Source organism: Hyperolius riggenbachi, chromosome 4 (genome assembly GCF_040937935.1).
Source record: "Hyperolius riggenbachi isolate aHypRig1 chromosome 4, aHypRig1.pri, whole genome shotgun sequence".
In the NCBI taxonomy this organism is placed as follows: Eukaryota; Metazoa; Chordata; class Amphibia; order Anura; family Hyperoliidae; genus Hyperolius; species Hyperolius riggenbachi.
In genome coordinates, this window is record NC_090649.1 from 189702224 (window position 1) to 189717971 (window position 15748).

General features: G+C 41.7%; 1 protein-coding gene across 12 annotated transcripts in view; it reads right to left on the reverse strand.

Moving 5' to 3' along the window:
• DLG1 (discs large MAGUK scaffold protein 1) overlaps positions 1-15748 on the reverse strand; it is a 283639-nt gene that overhangs the window by 249958 nt on the left and 17933 nt on the right. For all 12 annotated transcript variants that reach the window (XM_068281144.1, XM_068281133.1, XM_068281132.1 and 9 more), the window contains exons 2-3: positions 9001-9132; positions 6388-6566 (exon numbers count right to left, since the gene is read on the reverse strand). In XM_068281144.1, coding sequence (XP_068137245.1) covers positions 6388-6566; positions 9001-9132 — 311 coding nt within the window. The remainder of the gene's footprint in view (positions 1-6387; positions 6567-9000; positions 9133-15748) is intronic.

Here is a 15748-nt window from a genome sequence, read left to right on the forward strand (position 1 = left end):
TCAGTCAGAGAGATGAGTCATTCAACACTTAAATACATTTCTGTAAACAAAATGTATTTTTTTTCAGCTTCGGATGCGTCTGCAGAAATCTAAAGGAACTTTAAAGCCCTGTGTAACCCTTCCAATGCTGGTCTAGTAAAAAAAAAAAATTGCTGGTTGCATATAATATACTGTAAATAATGTTTTAGAGCAAAGTTGAAATGCAGGGTTATATTCCGCTTTAATTGATTAAATTAGAGCAGCTGTTCCTTTCCAGATATCACTCGTACAAGTATGGTAAACAATTAGATTGTGAGCTCCTCAGAGAGAGACCGTTCATGACATGCCGAAGTGCTCTGGAAAGCACTGCATTAGTGGCCAGTGCTCTATAAGAAAGTATTAGAATCAAAAAAATAAAATAAAAAAAGCTTTATATTACATACTTGATAGTACAGTACTGCTCTAGACTGTAGCGGACATTTCTTTCTACTCTCTCACGTCAAGTAATTGCACACCACAGGTTTTCTCCTTCAGCACTAAAAATTGGCAGTGTTCTGCTGCTCCTATAATGGCTTTGGATTGGTTCAAACAAAATGTATGCAGTTCCCTTGCAGTCCTGTCTGCTTGCATCAGTGTATTTTTGTTTTTTCATTAGTTTTACCTGCCAGGAACTGTACAAATTGTATGTGTGAACCTAGATTACACAAACACCATGCAACTTTCCCATCAGATAACATGCTGGGAGTTATCCATCAGTTTATCTGCTTCTGATCAAGAAGGGGATTCATTTTGAGATCAGTACTGCACGGGGGGGGGAAAAAAAAAAAAAAAACCACAATCCCCTTCTCGATCAGCAGAAAAGACATGCTGGAAATTGATCTGAAAAAAAAAAAATTAAAAAAAAAAAAAAAAATAGAAAAAAAAAATTGCATGGTGTGTAAGCCTTAACATTTCACCAACTCACGGGACAGTCACAATACTACCTCAGAAAAACACAACATTGTACACAAAAAAATTTAGCTACTCCACCATATTTGTCTTTAAAGAGGAACTGTTAGGTATAAGGTCTCAGAGAAAATAAACACATATATCAGTAGCTAAATATAGGCTGTACTTACATTACATATGCATTTCACTGTCCACGTTTGGATTTCACAGAATTTTTATATAGTATATGCAGAGAATGATGCTCCTGACAGCTCATGGCAGGTTCCATGTTTGTCTGTCTCCTATGAAGCCAAATGTGTCGTCATGTCCTCCCTGCTTCCTGATCACAGAAAAGCTCCTACTGAATAACACTAGTGTGCAGTGAATATTAATTAGCCATGTGGCTAGGAACAATAGCGGACTCCTGCAGTGTACTCTGCCAGGAGATTTATCAGTGCTGTGCACTGGACTGAGTTACATGCTATTGTTACTTGACCCTGTAACTTCTCATTAGCAGCCGAGGGGAGAGCCCCAGAATGCTTTGCAGTATGGTATGCGGCTTGCGTCTTTTTAAGAGCTTGGGAATAACAGCTTTGCTGATAAGCACACATCAAATGTAAGAGAGATTTTTATCTTCAGTGATGCCTTTTTGGCTTCCTTCTAAACTGTTTAACACAGGAGAATAGAGGTTTAAATTAGCTTTTGTAGCCTGACAAATACTCTTTAAAGTAAAACTGAATTTAAAGTACTTACCCAAATTACATACAGAAACACAAAAGGACAAGAAAACTAAAGTATCTGACAATTTAAGAAGTTTAGAGAACACTTCAGGACCTGCAAAGTAGCACTTTTAAAATTCACAGTCATGAGAAACAGATTCACTGCTAAACTTAACAAAACCAATTAACGTTCTATATACGTTAACATCACCTACTGCAATCAAGTGTGAATTTCAGCTGTGTAGTGCTAATGAATTAGGAGACAAAGTAGTTGAACTTGCTAGGAGAGTAAAGCTTTATTCTAGAGTTTTCCCTTTAGAGCACTTACTAAAAAGTGGCCCTGGCCTTTCAGAACCTACAAGCTTTACTACAAACATATTTAGGCTGCGTTCACACTGCACAACAGCCATTCACAGCGTATTCTGAGCACACACACCAAGGTTCCTCACAGTCTGTCGACTTATTCCCATTACGCACCACTGTTAATCCCATACACTGCTGTCACCCATCCAATCCATTGCTCCAGATGACATTAGGGACCACCATCAAAGCTCACATCCACTGCAGGGGACAAGCACTGCTATACTGAAAGAAGCATTATGGGGCTCCCCATTGCATTGCAACAGGCCAAAGGGAATCTTTCCTCCCCAGGGAGAATAGCCATTGGTCTTGGTCTACCATTCAGTAAACTAATGAGAAGCTTCCCTCTACTGAAGTACCAAACTTCTCACTTGGATCACTTCAAGCACAAAACAACCAACAGAGTTCCTTAGAGAAATGTAGTGTCAAATGTGTCATCTGCACAGGTGTGGGGGGGAAGTTACAATTCTACTTTTAAGTGAATTACAATACAAACCAGGCAAGCCAAATTCGAAATGCGCAGAGGCTTTGAGTTTATCGTCACATTTGGAAAGTCTGAGCTGGAAATAAACTAAAATGGAAAGAACTTATTACAAAAGGATTTATAAAGCTGCTTATATATGCTCATAGAAATTCCAAACTAAAGTAGATTTTGAGTTTCATGAAGTGCTGAATTACTTTTAGATTGGGAAAAATTTTTCTACTTCCACAGCACACACCAAACTGGTATAAGACAAGTAAAGAGGACTTCAGTCTATAAATCTCTGAGTTTGCGCCAACAGATAGAGTCCAAATAATGACAGCAAATGCGCACAGGGAAAGTGTGTCTTCAACAGTTCAATGCTTTTCAAATCTGTAAAACCAGCGCTTCCTTTGCATAAAATATGTCACACAACCACACCCTGTGGGAGTGAGCTCGAGTCAGGTGGACCATCACAACAATGGTCGTAGACACTTGGTAATTGCATAGTTTACCCTCACCTTGCAATCACAAACTCAGTTCCCTTCATTACACTTTGCAGACAATTTTTCATTTGGTTGGGGGGGGGGGGGGGGGGGGGGGGTTAAGATTAAGTGTCAGGAGAGAGAGTTTAGGGTTAGGCCTCTGGAAGGGTTCTGTGTGAGAGTAGGGTTAGGTTTAGTTGTAGTGAAATACCAGTAATATTTACCAATGTTTTACTATAGTCATTGCCACTGTAAATATTTTTTGTTTTCATATGGCGCCCAATTCACAATAGTATTTATTGTTCAAACTTATAACAGACTTCACCCAGCGCCCACTTAAGCTGGCCATGCACAATTTACTTACCATTGAGGTTTTCAATAGATATAATATTTTTTTTTACTACTAAAGACCAACCTTGTGCATCAGTCTTTTACATCAATTTTAGCCCTTTATAAAATCAATCACAAATGTTAAAATCTAATTTACGAACAGACGTTTTGTCTGATCAAATATCTGGGCAAAAAAGTATTAAATTGTGCACTGTATTTCTGGCTTAAGGCTACTTTTCCACTGTAGCATACAGGTGTATTTTCACCTGCAAAAAATTCGTATACGATTTTTCTGAATGGTGAAAATTTGCATGTAAATTTTTATGCGTTTTATGCAAATTTTTGTTCGCATTAGTTAAACATAATCTGCCTAGTAACAGCTTAGTCATGACTGCTGACAACTTCATGTAACCATGGATCAATTGCGAATTTTCGGACAAATAAATGCGAAAATTCGCATTGCCTATACAAAGCATTGTACGCGATGTCAGAAAAAATTATACAGGACCTCCGATTTTTTCACACGTACGAAAATTCGCATTAAGTGGAAACAGCCCAATTCACTACCATTAGTTGCAAAATCAATGCAAATTTTCGGAGAGAAAAATCGGACACAAAACGCAAAATTGGAAACCAGGCCTAAGAGACAAATTCCCCCTGTAACAGACTCCTTGGTGACTAAGCCCCATGACAGATCCTCTTTAGTGACAAATACCTTAGGCCCCTTTTACACTTAATCAGTTGCTCTCAGTTATAACTGAAAGAAAACAGATTTTCAAAGTAATGCCCATGGTTTCTATGGCACCTTTCACACTTAACACGTTTTAACTGAAATCTTTTTCACAATGCACGGCTATGGAAAAAACGTGTAGTAAGGCACACCTACTGATTAAGTGTAAATGGGCCCTTAGGAAGAGTCTCGTTACCAGCCCCTTGGTGAAAAAAAAAAAAAAAAAACCTTTGTAAAAGTCCCACCTGTGACAGACCACTTAAAGGATACCTGAAGTGACATGTGACATGATGGGATAGACATGGGTATGTACAGTGCCTAGCACACAAATTACTGTATGCTGTGTTCCTGTTTTTCTTTCTCTGCCTAAAAGTGTTAAATATCAGGTATGTAAGTGGCTAACTCAGTCCTGACTCAGACAGGAAGTGACTACAGTGTGACCCTCACTGATAACACCCCTTTTTATCCCTTTCTTGCTCTCGGAAGCCATTTTCTGCTAGGAAAATGTTTTACAGTTGGAATTTCTTATCAGTGAGGGTCACACTGTAGTCACTTCCTATCTGAGTCAGGACTAAGTCAGCCACTTTAATACCTGATATTTAACTCTTTCAGGCAAAGAAAGATAAAAAAGGAACACAGCATAGCCATTTGTGTGCTAGGCACTGTACATACACATGACTATCTCATGTCACATGTCTCTTCAGGTATCCTTTAACACAGGGGTCCCCACTGCCGGTCCGTTGGCAGTTTCCAGCTGGGCCGCGGCGGGTCTGTCCTCTTGCCCCTCCCCCCCCCGCCGCACGTTACCTTATGAGTGAGCGGCCGCTTCCGGATTCCCCCAGGCGCCGCTCTCCTTCATGCAGCATCTCAGCTAACAGCGCGTCTTGCGGAGGAGGGAAGGAGGCGGGTCAGCGGTTGCCATGGTAGCGGCGTAGCATATCGCCGCTACAGGAAGCCGCTGCCCCGCCTCCTTCCCTCCTCCGCAAGATGCGCTGCTGGTATCGTAGATGAGGCATGAAGGAGAGCGGCGCCTGGGGGGAATACGGAAGCGGCCGCCCGCTCGCTCATAAGGTAACAGGAGCGGGGGCACCACCAACCCATACTAGGGCACTTTACTGGGCACTATACTAGCCACGCTGGGCACTATACTAGCCACGCTGGGCACTATACTAGCCATACTGGGGCACTATACTAGCCATACTAGGCACTATACTAGTTGTACTGGGGCACTACCTACCAATACTGGACACTATATTAGCTATACTGGGCACTACCTACCCATACTGGGACTATACTAGCTATACTGGTCACTATACTAGCTATACTGGGGCAACTAAACTACCTATACTTGGGCAACTATGCTAGCAATGCAGCGGCACCCCAGAACCCCCCCCCCCCCCCCGGTAACCCGCTGCGCACGACACTGTTCACTAGGTTGCGCACCCCACTCATCACCCCATAACCGACGCCCCCCCCCCCCCCCCCCCTGAAAAACAAGCATGCAGCTAATCCAGTCCGAGTGGAGTCAGAGCACCTGATCTGCATGCTTGTTGCAGGGGTGTGGCTAAAAGAATTAGAGACACAGGATCAGCAGTAGAGTAAGGCAACTGGTATTATTTTAAAAAGGAAAAAGCCATATCCTTCTCAGTTTAGGTACCCTTTAAAAAGTGGAACATACATGTATTGACAAGGCATACAAGTACTGGGCTAGCTTGAATATATAGTGTATGCACATCCTGGTTAGCTTGCTTCCCTAACAACCTGAAGATCAGAGTTTCTAGTATGAAAATCTCAACTCAATGGGATAATGTCAAGCAAGGAAACATGCACATCTTACTTGTCGCATCACCTTTGAACCTCAAAGAAGACACATAGAGCCTCGGACTACTAACAGGCTCAGGATAGGAATGATATGAATAAGTTTCAGCCACAAAGTAGCATGGTTAAAAATTAAAGTATAAGGCTGCAAATGCTTGTAGCGATACAAAACTTGTAAATAGGGTCTGAGAAATTCTGAGAACATCCCCAAAGATCATTCGGCTCTGATAAATTGTTATGCTGCCCCACCAGATCCTGGTCCAACCTCTGAAACCAGTAGTCAGAGAGTCAATGGTCTGAGGACATTTCTACACCTGGGTAAGTCCCAAAAATGGAGGACATGCTGGAGTATTTTGGAGAACAAAACAGAACATGCAAGTTAGTGAGGCTACACATACACCACAGAATAAAAAAGGTAAAAAGCTAGTCACACCAGCATGGGATTGTGCCAACAACAAGGACGAGAAATAAGCACAACCTTCTGCAAGAGAAACAAAGCAACAAATACTCTTAATTCAATCAGTTGCAAACCTTTAAACTCGGTGTTATAATTAAACAAAAAGACAAAAAGTCTCCTACCTCTCCACTAAGGCTGCTTGGAAGGGTTTCTGAAGTTACTGTGGTGCTGGGAAGACTAGGAAGGCTGGGAAGGCTGGAAAAGTCCCAAGTATTTACAGGCAGCGCCGGAACAGGTTGCTTAGAGTTGTCAATACATTTAGGATTATCCAGTAAGGTCACTTCATAAAATTCTTGTATATCTAAATTGTAGGGGAAAAAATAAATAAATAAAAAAATAAAGATTGTACAATCACGTTCATTAAAGATAAATAGTCATGAGAGTAAAATTGAGAATGTTTGCTAGCCCTACTGTATGACCATGATCATTTCCTTTGCTGTGATGTTTTGAGTGGCTCACTAGAAAACAAGAATGCAGTTTGGAAATGTAGGAGGAAAGTCCCAACACTATATGAACAATTACAAGAGAGCGAAACATGAAATTCAGAACCTAGTCCTCAGCCTGTAGTACGAGAATGTTCAAACCCTAAAGCTAGTACTTCTGGTCAGTCCAAGGATATTTGGGTTTGATGGCAAGTATTGCAACTGTTCAATTTTAGAACACAAAAAATGAAAGGATGTGAGGAAGACAAATTAATGTGGAATGTTAGGAGCCAGTGTATCCAATACAGATGACAGCAGGATATTTATAGAATCCAGCTCCATTAACAATTAAAGAAGCTCAAAAGTTAGACACAAGCTTTAATTCTTAAGACGTCATGGTTACCTAGCCCCTGGAAATTGTGCAGCCCTGTCATAAATGGTTTATAAACAAAACTGAATAAGTATGTAAGTTAGATTGCACAAACCTGAGCCAAAGCGTGGGTTCAGAAACACATACTTACCTAAGGAGAGGAAAGCCTCTGGATCCCAATGAGGCTCCCCCTCACCGTCCTCTGATTCCTGCAGCTTATCGGGCCGCTCTCCTCTTGTGGTAGAACAGGCGCAGTGCAGACACGCTTGTGCTGGAAGAGGAGTGTGGCAATGACCAGATTACCATCAACCCTTGTCGGTAATCTTTGGAGGGTCTGTAGGACACCTTGGGAAGCCTCATTAGAATTCACAGACTTCCCTCTCCTTAGGCAAGGATGTGATTTTGTACCAGAGCTTTGGCTCAGGTATATTTGAAAAGCAATAGTAAATGTTTGGAAAGTATATGTACTCAGTGTAAACTACTAAAAATGTGAACATACAAAGGGGTACCAGAGCTGTACTTACTGATACCAGAGATACTTTCTATGCACAGATGCACAACAAGAGAATGTTGAGAAAAAGAATAGACCAAGGAGCTACATTACAGCCACAAAACTAGTTTTTTTTCTTTCCAATAGTCAGAAATAGCAACCTCTTTTTTCATGATAGGTATAGTTTAAGCATTGACATTAGTGACATTGACAAAATATAAATACAAACAAAAAAGTTATGACTAGCTGTGTGCCATTTACATTTGTCCAACATTTACAACTTGAGATATGCTGACTGCTCCCTGTGTACTGCGACTTTCTAAGCAGATGCACTGAATTTATCAATGTAAACTTCCTCCGAGCTGAATATTTTACACATCCACCACCATCTCACATTAGGACAACTGTGATTTCTGGGAGCAAGTCCTTTCATTTAAAAATATTTTGATACTCATTTAGGTGAGATAAGCACACCTGACGCAAGAGGGATATGGAAAAGGGGTATCAAGGCCAACATATTTATTTCCTTTTAAACAATGCAAATTGCCCTGGCTGATTCTAATACTTTTAGCCATAGACCCTGAAAAAGCATGCAGATCAGGTGCTTTGACCTAGATTAATCCATTCTTCTTTCAGGCGTGCGATTCACAAAACTACTGTTCAAGCTAAGCTTTAAAAAGATACTTACCAAAGTATTGGGAAGCCTGTAGAAATGTTCCACCTCAAGCCCACCATTGATGCCCAGAAACCTCCTCTTTGTGGTATCGCACCCATTCATGTACTAGTTTTCTGTACTGGGCATGTGCAAGTACAGTCCACACATGCCCAATAGAACAAAGTAGCTTGTGCACGCTACGGAGTAGATCGTAAATAGACTAGAGAGCCTGGCTAACAAGAGCATACTCAACAAGCTGCTGTTAAATATTATCAAAGGGATCCAGCACTGGAACAGTGGACTCTAGGAGGATCGGTAAAGCCTCTGAACTATCCAGAGACGTTCTACAACTGAGGTAAGTATATATAATGTTAAAGAGGAATGTTAAAGAGTAAAAGAATGAAAAATCATTTGAATAAAATGTACACAGCTTTCAGCATCTTGCCACCAACGTACACTTGTACAATTCCTTGCTGCTCTACTTTCACATGCAGAAGCAGAAAGCACACAAGGAAGTATAGACAAGCATTGCAGGAACCATATAAAGACAAAACTGGAATGTTTCAATGCACCCAAAAATGTAAGGTTTTATTAATTCCTCCATTTTGCCACCCTGGAAAGTGTTACTGGTATGCCAAGTTATGCCACAATTACAGAACCCCTCCTAAACAGGTCCCAGCAAAAATAATAGCAATGTCTGTTACATTAAAGTGCAATTAAAAACTACAAACAAACAAAACAAAAAAAACAAAAACAAAAAAAAAAACACAATAAATTTGTTCCACTGAATATACTTACCAATTAAAGCTTGAAAGAGGTTGCTCTGGAAAATCCCAATGACCCTCTCAATAGATTTCCTGAGTTGTTTGTCCTCAGTTTGGTTAAGTTTGGTGCGATATTCCTCCAAGAGGTCCAGCGCACGCTGAGTATCTGTACAAAGGCAAATTATTATTTATGTTATAAAATACTATTATTCACTGAATTCAATTTAGACAATTCCCATAAATTTTTATATATACAAAAAGTAAAAAAAATTCACAACTACTTCAGTTATTCAGTTAAAGCCACATACACTTATAGGTAATGTCCGAGGGGGGGGGGGGGAGACATCTACTTACCCCCAGGGCCTCCTCCAGCCCCTGGCAGCTGCCATTTGCCTCCCCGCAGTTCCATTATAAGCCGGTGGCCCTCCATTCGCGATAGCCTGGATAGTACTGCGAAGGCGAAGTAGTTCTGCACCTGCACAATACACTCCAGACCACGTGGACATGATTGACAGCAGCGCTCGCGCAGAAGATCCTGACCTGGCAAGGTCGCCAATCTAAAACAGGAGATCCCGGGACACCAGAGCTGCTGTGAGGGACATGTCGGCTGCCAGGGGCTGGAGGAAGCCACGGATAAGTAGAAGTCTTTTTTTTTTTTTTCCAGCTTGGACATTTCCTTTAAAGAAACACTGAAGCGAAAAAAAAAATGATGATATTAGGATTTGTATGTGTAGTACAGCTAAGAAATAAAACATTAAGATCAGATACATCAGTCTAATTGTTTCCAGTACAGGAAGAGTTGAGAAACTCCAGTTATCTCTATGCAAACAAGCCATTAAGCTCTAAGTTAGTCCTGGAGAGGGCTGTTATCTGACTTATCTCAACTGTAAGGCCTAGTGCACACCAAAAACCGCTAGCAGATCCGCAAAATGCTAGCAGATTTTGAAACGCTTTTTCTTCTTTTTTTGTAGCGTTTCAGCCAGCGTTTTGCGGTTTTGTGTAGCGATTTTGGTGTAGTAGATTTCATGTATTGTTACAGTAAAGCTGTTACTGAACAGCTACTGTAACAAAAAACACCTGGCAAACCGCTCTGAAGTGCCGTTTTTCAGAGCGGTTTGCGGTTTTCCTATACTTAACATTAAGGCAGAAACGCATCCGCAATCCAAAATCTGCAGCAGCCCGGGAGTATGCGTTTATGCAAAACGCCTCCCGCTCTGGTGTGCACCAGCCCATTGAAATACATTACCCAAGCGGATCCGCACCCGCAAGCGGATCGCAAACCGCAGCGGAAACGCTCCGGTGTGCACTAAGCCTAAGTGAACTGTTTACTTTTTCTCTGCTAGAGGAGAGGTCATTACTTCACAGACTGCTCTGAAAGAATCATTTTGAATGCTGAGTGTTGTGTAATCTGCACATATTATAGAATAATGCAATGTTAGAAAAAACACTATATACCTGAAAATAAAAGTATGAGAATATTTTCTTTGCTGCTAATCTTCTAGTAATTATTCATAGTACACAACCAATTCATTATATCATTTTTTTTTTTTTCGCTTCAGTGTCTCTTTAAGGAAAAAAAAAAAAAAAAAAAAAAACACACACAGTTTAATACTGTAAAAGTCACAAAAGGGTACGCTAAATTGAAACAGTTTAGGAATCTAAAGTGGAAAAGTGGGTTTACAGTGACAATGTTTGTTTGCATTCTCACAGGATATTTTAGTTAGCACTGAAAAGGCTTGGCGTTTCTTTAATAGTTTCACAGAACCAGAACGTTTTTTTCTTACCCAAGCCTCATTTGTAGCTGCACAGAAGAAAACCGGGAATTTTTCCCCTAATGCTGTGCAAAGCATGATGGAATTTCTGATGTTCTCGTTCTGCTGTTTTGGTGCAAATTTGGGGGGGGGGGGGTTGAATTTGAGATTTGAAGTCTAGCGCGCAACTGGGGGAGGTGATCAGGACACAGGACAGTTGGAACTGTCTCATACTCCCGACCACCTCCTTTCAACCAAAACGATGGCTGCCCCCATGAAAAAAAATGGCTGCCCCAATGAAATCACAGACATTTGCCTGTTCTTTTAAAACAGGGTGGGTAAGAGATTATTACCTATCTATTTTAATTAACATAACTAATGTAACTTAATGACAGTATGTTTAGGCTGAAGTTCCCCTTTAAAGGCACGTACACATGCTTGATTTCTTCAAACAACGGGTCGGCAGACGAGCGGATCAGCCTTATTAGTCTGCCGACAGACTGCATACACAAGAAACGGTCCTCAAAACGGCCGCCCTGTGGGCGGGTCTGACGACACATCATTTGAACAGATCAGGCGTGTGTACGCACCCTAACTGTCCAACCCCAGTATCTCAATCTTTCAACCTAACCTCCCTCTACAGAGAAACCTTCCCAACAGTTACCCTATCAACAAATCTCAACTATAAACCAAATTCGTAGATTAAATATGCCCATACACTAATCAATTTTCCCTGCAGACTTGATCATGGTGATCAAATCTGCCAGAGATTGATGCCCAAACATAGCTGCTCAATTGCAATTTTGTCCAAAATCGAACAAAATTATTGACTGCTTCAAAGAACATCTGTATACATGGCAAATGGATACCTAAACAGTTACTAGCAAGTAAAAGCCAATTTAGGTATGGACCTTTAAGATTAGTGGAAATTGACATTTAGCAAATATTGCCCGCTCACAAAAAGTAATAGCAAGAATCAGGCAATAACGGGTAATGAACAACACAGTAGCATCAACAAATTTCATGAGAATTTATCTTCTGATGGGACCAGGAATAACTTATGTAAGTCACATCGCACACTTGATATTTGTATCATGCCATACAAAATGACCAATTACAGAACAGAATCACTGCCACATTGTCACAAGGAACCTGCCCAAAAGGTAAGTAACCCAAAAGTAAGAAAACCTTCCATTTCAAACAGACTTTGAAATGTGATCTGGAATCTTTATTTAGTTTACTAAACTCAAAGCAAAAAAAAAAAACAAAAAAACAAAAAAAAAAAAAAAACACACACCACACAAGGATGGAGCATTTTAAGGCCTCTTTCACAGTGGGACGGTAAAGTTGCAAGTTATAAAAAATTAGAACGCACAGCAATACAAAGTCTGTGCGACATTCACAGTGCACACGTTGCATTGTGTGTAACGTGTAGCAATATTAAGAAAGTGCTGCATGCTGTGCGTTTAGCAATAAGTGTTGCACATGCGCAGTGATTTTTTTTTTTATTTAATTTTTTTAATGTAACGCATGCGCCGTTTACGTTCCATCAGCATGCGCTGAAAACGGCACACTAAGACACAACGCAGTTCAAAATAACGTCCAATTTCATAACCTACATGTGCTGCGTTAGGGGCACGTTATGAAACTTGAGCCAACTGGGTCAACAACGCTGTTCATGTAATGCTCAGTAGACACTTGAAAATAGTCCTGCCCAAGAACATGTAATGTAAAGCCAGGAACACACACCTTACATTTTCATTGGACAACAATTGGCCAATTTTACTTCCTCCATGTAGTACTAGGGTCTACAGATTTTTACACAGGAGAAGAAGATCTATCTATCTAAACACACACATTATGCAGAATTGTGAGACAGAGGGGAGAGAGAGCCCTGGACAAAATACCTTTAAAGCTGAGTACACACGTACGATAACGATCGTTCAAAAACGAACGATAACGACAATTGGACCGATAATCGTGCGCTCCAAATTTTCCAACGATCGTTTTTTGGGACGATAACGACCGTTATCGTTCAATCCGACCGATCCAACCCGGCGGATTTTTTCGAAAGATAATCGTTCAATCGTTGCAGTGTGTACAAAGATCGTCCGATAACGCATGTTCTTATTGCCTGTCATAACGTCACTTCCGTTTGCGCACGCATTTTTTAATCGTTCGTCGTTCAGTACTTTACACTTATATCGTTCACGTGTGTACACAATCGTTCATTACGAACGATCTTTTCCGTCTAATTTGAATATCGTGTAAACGTCACGAATCGTTCGTAACGAACGATCTTTATCGGACGTGTATACGAACCTTAAGTCTAGGGATGAAAAACACACACAAGAGGAGAGGAGTAACAATTGACACATCCCAAGGGATTCAAAAAGCGTGGATGCAGGAAAAAGCAATGATGTAGGAGATCAGGGTGCTGTGATGTATGTGGACACTAGGTAGAAAGCAAGCATAATCATTACAAGGGTATAATTATACCCTTTCATGGGACAACACTGAAGATATAAGGCTTTGATACAATGTAAAGTAGTCGATTTTTACAGTTCCTTCAAAATAACTCAGCCATTAATGTCTTAACCACTGACAACAAAAGTGAGTACAACTCTAAGTGAAGAATGTCAAAATTCTGCCCAATTACACATTTTGCCTCCCTTGGGTCATGTTACTCGGTGTTACAAGGTCTCAAGTGTGAATGGAGAGCAGAAGTTATAAATTTGGTGTAATCACACCATACAATTTGCGGTTAGATTTTCTGTTATGCTAGGTACACACGATTCACTTTGTTAGATTTACCTCCCTGGGCGCTGTTACAGGGTGATGGAATGCAAGAACAGGAAGAAGAAAGACATAAGTACGCGGGTAAAGGACTCCCAGCAAGTATCTGCTGCCGCTCCCTCCCCCACACCTGGCTATCTTTACTGCGGGGCACCTATCCCTGGCTATATATACTGGCTGCACCTATCCCTGGCTATATATACACTGTGGCCACCTATTACTAGCTACACCTATCCCTGGCTACCTACACTACGGCCACCCATTACTGGCTACATCCATCCATGGCTACCTATATTATGGCCACCTATTACTGGCTACCTCCAACCCTAGCTATCTTTACTGCGGCCACCTATTACTGGCTCAATCCATTCCTGGCTACCTATACTGCAGCAACCTACTACTGGCTACACCTATCCCTGGTTACCTACACTGCGGCCACCTATTACTAGCTCCACCTATCCCAGGCTAGCTATACTGCGGCCACCTATTATCAGCTAAACCTATTCCTGGCTACCTATATGCAGCCACCTAATACTGGCTACTTATACTGGGGGCACCTATACCCAACTAGCTATACTGGAGGCACCTATATTTGGCTACCATATGGGAGTAGTTGGAAGTGGAGCTCTGAAAACAGCGCCAAAGATTTGGGTACAGCCAGTGCCATCATACTTCGTAGTAGGAGTTACGGCTATAGCGGCGCTCAGTGAGTTTTTTTGGGCACCGTCAAAAGAGTATAAATTACTATAAACACTGTAATTTGGCTGCTAGCAATAGCTGGAAGCCAAAAACATCTTTCACCACTATCCATGGTGTCCTGGAGGTGGAATAGTATTGAACGCCGACAGGACTTTTGCAGGAGCAGGGTGGGCAGTTTTACAGCTTTACCCTGCGCCCAAATCTCTCAAAACAGCTTAAAGTGGATCCAAGATGAACTTTTACTCATTGCATAATAGTGTTCATTTCCTAATGTTTATAGGGCATTCCTCAAGCCAAATACTTTTTTGTTTTTGTTATAATACTCTAATTCCCTATAAACTAAACAAGCCACGCCCACATGTTTTCAGAGAGCCAAGGCACTTTCAAGAAGAATCACATACTATTAAAGCTGTTTGCAGCTAGAATTGCTGTGTAAACTATCTAAACTTTAGATAAAATATATAGACAAGTTACTTGTTATAGTTAGTTTTTCCTCTCTGATCCACTTTAAAGGGAAGGTTCAGGGACTGATGAAAAAAAAATAAAAATCCGCATCCACTTACCTGGGGCTTCCTCCAGCCCGTGGCAGGCAGGAGGTGCCCTCGGCGCTGCTCCGCAGGCTCCCGGGGGTCTCCGGTGGCCGACGCGACCTGGCCAGGCCGGCGGCCAGGTCGGGCTTCTTCTGCGTTCCAAAATGCGCCTCAAGGCGGCACGCTGACGTCATCGGACGTCCTCCGGGCTGTACTGCGCAGGCAGTAAAGCTCGGAGGATGCCCGATGACGTCAGTGCGCCGCCGTGAGGCGCATTTTGGAATGCAGAAGAAGCCCGACCTGGCCGCCGGCCTGGCCAGGTCGGCCACCAGGAGCCTGCGGAGCGGCGCCGAGGGCACCTCCTGCCTGCCATGGGCTGGAGGAAGCCCCAGGTAAGTGGATGCGGATTTTTATTTTTTTTCAACAGTCCCTGAACCTTCCCTTTAACCATGTGTACGCCGAGGGAGCGAGGCACATCTGGCTACCATATTGGTGTGATGGGGTAGATTTTTTAATGTAAGGGGGAGGCCTGGATCCAGTCCAGGTTATCAAAGTGTCTTATCTCTAGTGTTGTCCCATAAAACGATATAAATAGTTACAAAAATGTGAGATGTACTCACTTTTGTAAGGATATGGCTATATGTAGATATCTTTATAGTAGGGCTGTGGAGTCGGAGTCGAGGAGTCGGAGCAGGGGCAATTTTGGGCACCCGGAGTCGGAGTAGTTATTTCATAAACTGAGGAGTCGGATGATTATTGTACAAAATCCACAGCCCTGTTCAGTATTAGAGTAAGGAGTCTGAGTCATTTTGGGTACCCGGAGTTTGAGTCGGAGTCGTGGTTTCATAAACTGAGCAGTCGGAAGATTTTTGTAACGACTCCACAGCCCTGCTTTATATCAAGTCAGCATGGAGTTGATAAGGTGATAAATGCCCCTCAACCTTCTACATAAGGGGTCACGTAAAAAAAAAAAAAAAAAAAAAAAAGTCATATACAGGTTACGTCC